Here is an 8,424-nt window from a genome sequence, read left to right as displayed (position 1 = left end):
TCTCTCCATGGTTTTAAGTTTGGTAATGAGTTGCAATTCAGCAGCTTCTCTTTCCAGTCTATTTCTGAATTTCAGAAATTTCTCACCTTCTCACCCCTTGCCTTTTCCTGTAAGACCTATTACAGTCGTTAAGAGTCGTCAACAGGCTCATCTCAGCTATCTGCCAATCTCCCATTCCCACCACCCTTCTGAGTAATACCCCTCCCCACCTTCTCACTATATAGAAGGATCTGGCAACTTCTGTTTCAGTGTATCTGAAGAAGTGTGCATGCACACGAAAGCTCATACCAAGAACTAACTTAGTTGGTCTTTAAGGTGCTACTGGAAGGAATTTTTTTATTTTGACTATGGCAGACCAACACGGCTACCTATCTGAGGCTGAGATTATCATCATACACAATATGTTCTATTATCATCCAAGGGGGGAAAAAATCACAGGAAAACATATTGAAATGCAAATGTTCAAAAATGTTGCCAACTTTCAAATGCAGGGTTACATTTCATTTTCACTCTAATCAGAAACCCTTGAATCCAAAATGACAACACTTTAATAGTTTCCTCAGCTGTTGGGCAGGTAGCCTAATGCAGAGTCTGTCCACCTTTTGGGCCTCAAGGTCACGTTTGCAAATGTGTGTGTTGTGGGCACCGCAAATGCACTGCAACCAAGCAAAAGCTGCAGCCTATTGTACTGACGACAAAAGAATGTTTCTTTCTAGCCTCATTTCAGTAGGTGGAGTGGGGGAACTTGAAGGCATCTGGAAAGACATCTGTGGTGACCCTGACCTGATGCCACTAACCCTATGATTGTCTAACATAGAAACTGTGTGTGTTTGTAAAGCAGTGGAAAATGCAGCTTTAATTTTTGTAATGATGGGGGTCAGGGAGGGAAAGATGTATGTAGAACAGGACAAGTTTTTTCTTATACAGTGGAACCTTGCTTCTCGAATGGCTTAGTTGACGAACAAATCGGCTCCCGAACGCTGAAAACCCAGAAGTGTTCCGGTTTTCAAACATTTTTCAGAAGCCGAACGTCTGATGTGGCTGTCGGCTATTGTTTCTGGAGCGCCTGCACCAATCGGAAGCTGCGCCTTGGTTTTCCAAAGTTTTGGGAGTTGAACGGATTTCCGGAACGGATTAAGTTCGAGAACCAAGGTTCCACTGTACTAATGGCTGGAGAAAGAGGAGGAATATCAGTGGGCCAGATTAGATCGATACCTATCTCCATTATGTCCCACATGTGCGGAGGAGAGACGGCTCTGGAAAGAATCAGGTAACCAGCCATGCAGATTGACCCTATGTGTCTTGGATCTTGTAGGTTTACAGCATATGCAAATGAACCTCAGCATGGACACCTGCCAGTAGTATCAGAGACAGGGCAGGGAAACAGCTGCTCTCTTTTGCCCATTCATGTATATAAGTTGAATTTGGGAAACACATTGTTTGATGTGGTATGAAATCTCTGGATGATTCAGTCCCGCAGTTTTGGATCTGATAATGGAGTCCAGCAATATTTGGGGGGCCACATGTTCCCCACCCCTGTATTATGTGGCCTGACAGGTATCTGACAACACCTTAATCTGAATTTTAATGTCCCAGGCAAGTGGCCAAATAGAACTTCTGGCTTAATGGGTTATATAGTGAGCAACCCTGCATTAATCCAAGGCAAGGGCAATGTTATGTTTTGTTAAATTGATGAGCCCCTGTAAAGAAATAATAGATAGGTGTTATGTACTGAAGTTCTCATCCTGGGCCAGCAGGGGGATACTGTAGATAGTTATGCAAATGAAGGATCGAAAGTGACGTTCAGTGATTGGATAGTTTTAGAAAGTTGCACCAGTTCCATTGTTCTGGAGCTCTATATAAGCAGGCTGACTGAGCTCCTCAGTTCAGTTCTGTTCCAGCTTACAAATAAAGAGCTGCTTTGGAAGAATCACTGTGTCATCTGATATGTTCGCCCGCAACTTAACAATAAATTCTTTTCTTTCTTTTTTGTATATAATTTTTATTAAATTTTCTGTTTTACAGTTGAAAATACTCATTTTTACATCCTTATAATATCAATGAATTTCCTTCTTCTCTTTCCGTGGTTCATTTTACATATCATAAATCCCTGCATATTTTACAAAAACTAAACCATTCAGCATTCCATTATTACATCTATCCAGTGCTTTTTTTCTAAAAAAAATGTTTAGGGCTGCTCTCATTTTCCTATTCAGATTGAAATACTGCCCCTCAATGAGGCCAAACTTAGATTCACAAAATGTTTAGGGGTATGCGTACCCCAGAAAAAAGCACTGCATCCATCAAAACTTATTTACACTGTTAAATTCATCTTAATGCTGTCAATGTTTTCAGCTGTACACAATTATTTCCCAAGAAATAATAGGCGAATTCTTACGACATTATACATACGTTAACTGAGAACTTCGGGTAAGTGAGATTCAAGTGACAATTGTGTTGTGAGTGAGCTCCGTGGAATGCCTGCTTTCAAAGATTTTTACAGCTGTTTAGTGCTCTTGCTGCAGGTGGAAAAGGCAAGCCTGCCCTACATGAAATTGCTTTCTTCAAAATGGACGGGCCACCCTGATGCATCGCAACCTATGAGAATATGCCTTTGTCCCGTGTGGGCCCAGTAGCGGCACTGGCCCCGCGAAGTTCCCTGTAGCTTGCAGGTGGTGACGGACAACTGTGCCCTGCTGAGCCTCAGGGCCCGGCGGTAATGGGTTCCGCCTCTGTTGCAGATGTCCTTTATGTTGCTCCTGGGCGCATGGACAAAGCTGTTGGTATCTTTGCAAGGCCTCGTCATCCCCCGGCGCAGCATCATGGCCCCGCAGTAATCCTGCCCGGCCACATTGGTCCGGGGGAAGTCGCTGTGCTGCCTCAGGAACTTCTCGTGCCGAGGATTCTGTGAGGAGACGCGGCTTACAATCAGGCAGGAGGCCAACAGGAGCAGCAATAGCGCTTCGTTTCCTCTCAGGGAGATCATTGTTGCTGCTGATTTCCGACGAACCTGCAGCCATCGAAAGGAAGCAGGTGAAATGTTTATTTCGCATCACGTTACATTTTTTAAAAATGGGTTGCAGTGTGTCGTAAAACAAATACGCATTGCAAATGAAGGTCAAGATAAAAAATAGCATTTAAAGAAGCGTGATTGACAGGAAAACAAAACAGAAAAAAAATTGAAAAATTGAAACTCCACATGGAGTTATTTTTACTTGTTTTACTTTATTTTTACTTGCATTGTTGGTGATGCAGTGAACAATACAAGTGGTTTTATTCTGGGGACGACACAGGGATATGCATATCCCTAAACATTTTGTGAATCTTTGTACTTTTGTCCATTCACTGTATTTATCTTTCCTGATCTGAACTATAAAATGGCGATTTTCTTGAGTTAAAATGAGAGTACCCCTAAACATTTTTTTATAAAAAAGCACTGAACAATACCATAAGAAGTATTGTTTACCATCAAACACAGACCATTGGTCCATCTAAATCAATGTTGTCCACACTGAATGGCAGCTGCTCTGTGGGGTTTAAGTCAAATGGTTGCATCTAGCTGTACAGTACCAATGTGAGAGAGCTGCTTTGCCCCTGTCTCAAGACACCCGCCAGAATGGTAGGCTAGGTCAATGCAGTTGACACTAGATGGCAACAGAGAACAATAGCTAGCCTGTCATGAAGCAGAAACTGTGTGAGAGAGAGACTGCGATAGCCTTCAATTTCTGTTCAGGAATGTTTTTAGTGCACCCATATGCAAAAGAGGGCAAAGTCTCTCATATGTTCTAAGGGTTCTCTATCAAAGCAGGGTGTGTATCAGGCACAGCTTGGTGGCAGGGAAAAGCAAAGTCAAACACGGCGGAATTCCCACTTTTTGAAAGGCACAAGGACTGTGTTTTCAATATTACACCAAGCGATCATCTTAAAAGTGCTCTTTTGGCAATTTCTTATTCTCTCTCTCTCTCTCTCTCTCTCTCTCACACACACACACACACACACACACAAATTCTTGCTTTGCATGGACTAGAACAAACCCATGGGTGGTTTTCATTGGCAAGACTCAGCTCTGGGACGTAACAGGTAATTTTAAGAAAGAAAGAAAGAAAGAAAGAAAGAAAGAAAGGGAACCGTCCCTGAGAACAAAAGGGTTTACCATTATTTATTTATTTACCATTTTGTAACAGAAGAAGCACTAAACGTTGAACGGGAAATAGCTTCTCTCAAACAAGTAAAAAACAGAAACAAAAGCCGGGTACAGTGGTACCTCAGGTTACATACGCTTCAGGTTACATACGCTTCAGGTTACACACTCTGCTAACCCAGAAATAGTACCTCGGGTTAAGAACTTTGCTTCAGGTTGATAACAGAAATCATGCAGCAGCGGCGTAGTGGCAGCAGGAGGCCCCATCAGCTAAAGTGGTGCTTCAGGTTAAGAACAGACCTCCAGAAGGAATTAAGTACTTAACCCGAAGTACCACTGTATTGTTACCATTGTAACAAGGAACTAGTCCCTCAGGGGTCTCACACATCCCTTACCCTTTTGCCCAGTCAGAGGCTCAGCAATAGAGATGTACTTTCTGGGTGATTCTGCTGTGTGGAAGGGAATCAGTGCCACATGAGACCCCCCTTTCCTCTGAGGGACAGTTGTGGATACATGCAACAGGGTGCCTTATTCTCTCTCTCTCTCTCTCTCTCTCTCTCTCTCTCATACACATACACACAACCCACAGTCACACACTTCAGACCTTCTTGTGTGCTGTGACTACAAAGCACATACTGTTAGGATCTTCTTCTTCTTTTTTTAGTCTGGGGGGAGCACAGAGTCTGGGTATCCTGTGCCCCCCTCTAGAAGCTTTTCAGCGCAAACTACCATAAGCCCCAGCCAGCATAACGGGTGTTCAGTGATAGGAAAGGATGATCTCTGCTTCTTGACAGTGAATATTCTTCACATTTACAAAGCTGAGAAAGGTGCTTTTATATTAATAGACAGGATTGTAAATTGCTTTTGTATGCCACAACCGCAGCAAGAATATTATTGGCACAGAAATGGAAACAAGAAGGATTACCGACGAAAGAAGAGTGGCAGATGAAATTAATGGACTATGCAGAATTAGACAAACTGACAGGAAGGATTAGAAACCTGCAGCACCAGAGATTCTTAGAGGACTGGAGTAAATATTTGAACTATTTGAAAACCAATGGTAATAAACAGATTACGCCAGTAGGACTGCAAGAAGTTTTGTAAGGAGGACTATGCGGAATATTGCAAGGAAGACTATGAAGAGATTTATCAGTTAAGGACAATCAAAAGTAATAGAGAAATTAAGAAATGCAGATTAAGTGATAAAGAATGGAAAATCTTCAGGGGTAGGTAGTTGACCCAAGTCTAAAATATTGCATAAGAATTTATGTTAAATGATTGTTGGAAATGATATGTTAAAAAATTAATAAAAATGTATTTAAAAAGGGAGAAAGGTGCTTTTAAGGCCAAATAACACACATGCAGCTGAAGGGAACTAAGCCTTCCCACTCTCCCCTTCTTTACAGCCTAGTTGATACTGGAGCTGGGATGGGGGAGAAAGCAGGCACTGGCCCATAGGGAGGTGGTGCTGGGAAGGGTCCCTGCAAACGTTCGTGTTTATTTTTATGCCAAACACAAAATCTCTCCTCTCCATCTTCTGCGTCACAAATGTGCACGAGGAAACAAACAGGGTTGCCGCCGCCTCACGTAGTTTGACCTGTAAATTGTCACAGCAAGGGCCCCTCCATTCTCTCTTCGCAGCAAGAAGAGCGAACCTGTGGCCCTTCAGATGTTGTGGACTACAAATCCCATCATACCTGACCACTCGGCATGCTGGCTGGCACTGATGGGGTTTGAAGTCGAATAGTATCCATAGGTTGGCAGCTTCCCCACCCCCTAGCCTACACGGTGTAAGTCTAGCTGGGTTGCAACCAATGTTTACTTTGGCGACAAACTCAGCCTCACTCCCTGACACAAGCTAAGGACCGCAATTTTATCACCCAGAACGATTTCTGCACCAACTTACGCGATCTTCTCAGCCAGCACTACTCAGAAATGCCTCCAAATCACCCAGGGGGCTGTCAGAGCGGTGAATTCGGTTTCCTGTAGAACTGAACATTTCCCCTTGGGCTCTTTATACCCAGCCTAGCCAGCTGCTGGTAAAAGGTTAGTACTGATCACATGCAGCTGGATTGAACAGGCAGACAATGTGTGGATCACTGAGATGGAGGGTAGGGATTAAGAAGAACAAATGCACTGAGGATCAAGACACAGTTGACCTCATCATGGTTTGAAGTCTCTCTGTTAACCAGTAAAGATAACACTACTTCCTGAATCCTTCTGAATATTTCTCCTGGGTGTGTGAATCCTGCAAATCATCATCATCATCACTTCTTGATTGATTTAAACAATACTGTTACTGGGAATGGGGAAGAAATTTGATTCAATTCGCACTTAATGGTCAACATACTTAATTCACACTTTCTGGAACATTCTGCCTATTGAAAAATGGCCAACCTTAAAATTCGCACTTCGGTGAATTTTTCAGCGCAGTTCTGCTGCCAGGCAATGTGTGCAAGAATGCATGTGCTGGAGTAAAGTGTGCTTATAAATGCATATGTAAAAAAATAAAAATAAATAAATGCACATATGACTGAGAATCACATTAAACTGGCATTAAAGAAGGGCAAATTGCTTTGCAAAAAAAATTATGCGTTGGGCAAAATGGCATAAAACATGTATGTATTAGGAGAAATTCACACAAAATGCTGATGAATTTTCATGGAGACTTTTTAAAAAATGAAACTGCTGTGGAGGTGAATTTAAGATTGGATTTAAAAATGAGAACTGGAGAGAAAATGAAACTGACAGATTTGCTTACCCCCTAATTAGTCCCTGTTTGGGTGGATGCTAGAACTGTCTTTTTTTTTTATAAAAAAGAACTATTCGAAATTTTCAACATAACAAAATTAAAGCTAATTAATTATTTACCACTTCTTGACTCCCTCCCCCCCAGTTGCCAATGTCTCCCCTTTGTTTTGTTTTCCATTCAATCTCAAATCCATTAATCACCTTAATACAGTGGTACCTCTGGTCCAAACAGGATCCGTTACGGAGCTCTGGCTGGATCCTGAGGTTTTGCAACGGGAGGTGCCACTTCTGCGCGCACACATGGCTGCGGCACAGAGATAGCTTCTGCTCCTGCGCAAGCAGCAAAACCCGGAAGCAGGTTTGCTGCTTTCGCAACCCAAAGTTTACGTTACCTGCAGTGGCGTAGCGTGGGTTGTCAGCACCCGGGGCAAGGCAAGTAATTTGCGCCCCCTAACCCGTGGATTTGCGCCCCCTAACCCCTGGATTTGCGCCCCTAACCCTAACCCCCAGATGTTGCGCCCAGTGCGGTCGGCCCCCCTGCACCCCCACGCTACGCCACTGGTTACCTGAGGGTAACATAAGCTGAGGTTCTACTGTACACGGTACTTCATAGATGCTGTATCAATCCTCCTAAAGTTTTTAACTCTTCGCAGTGAACTTTAAGGTATTCTATAATTTTTTTCCAGTCTTGTACAAACTTTTCTTCATCTTGCTCGCGGATCTTCCCGGTCATCTTTTCCATTTCAGCATAGTCTGTCCTCTTTGCTATCCATTCTTCCATCACTGGAACTTTATCTTCCTTCCCTCTTTGGGCAAATAGCATCCTTGCTGCTGTGGTTGCATACATAAATAATCCTTTAACATTTCTTGGTAAGTCTTCACTTGTTATTGCTAATAAAAATGCCTCTGTTGTTTTTTTTTTAACAAAAGTTATCTTAAACATTTTTTTTCAGTTTGTTATAAATCATTTCCCAGAAGCCTACTGCCTTTTTACATGACCACCTCATATGATAAAATGTACCTATTTTATCTTTACACTTCCAGCACACATTAGATAAATTCTTATGGATTTGGATTTTTGGATTTTGGATTTGATATCTTGCTTTATCACTACCCTAAGGAGTCTCAAAGCGGCTCACAACCTCCTTTCCCTTCCTCCCCCACAATAAACACTCTTATACATTTTAGCTAACTTTACTGGAGATAAATACCATCAATACATCCTTTTCATATAATTTTCTTTTAAAGCACTACAAGCCGTAAATTTTAAATCTTTAAATTTTAAATAAAGTTATTTGCTAGAAACTACTTCTCAAAATTAGATACAGCTTCTCATAATGTCAAAATGAACATCGTGACATAACATATTAAAATGTAGCTTATTCAGTTGACCGTCGAGTCCAGGATGTACAAAATGCAATTCCTATTTTATCAGTCCTGTAGTCCATTCATATTCTAATTTCTAATATATCAGCTGTACAAATTCCAACGAAACATACAAAGATATAATAAATGTACATAACATGGAACTC

At 41.9% G+C, this 8,424-nt stretch overlaps 1 protein-coding gene across 1 annotated transcript; it reads right to left on the bottom strand.

Moving 5' to 3' along the window:
* Positions 1 to 2,002: 2,002 nt before the first annotated feature.
* On the bottom strand, positions 2,003 to 7,323 carry LOC310691916 (ribonuclease-like). Its single transcript, XM_083472186.1, has 2 exons — positions 7,094 to 7,323; positions 2,003 to 3,010 (listed from the first exon to the last, which is right to left on the bottom strand). The coding sequence occupies exon 2, from the start codon at positions 2,984 to 2,986 to the stop codon at positions 2,546 to 2,548; it is 441 nt and encodes a 146-aa protein (XP_083328312.1). The 5' UTR covers positions 2,987 to 3,010; positions 7,094 to 7,323; the 3' UTR covers positions 2,003 to 2,545.
* Positions 7,324 to 8,424: the final 1,101 nt, after the last annotated feature.

Source organism: Podarcis liolepis (assembly GCF_965112155.1).
Source record: "Podarcis liolepis genome assembly, chromosome: 13".
In the NCBI taxonomy this organism is placed as follows: Eukaryota; Metazoa; Chordata; class Lepidosauria; order Squamata; family Lacertidae; genus Podarcis; species Podarcis liolepis.
Note: the sequence above shows the minus strand (reverse complement) of the source record. Positions and strands in the feature narration are given on the sequence as shown.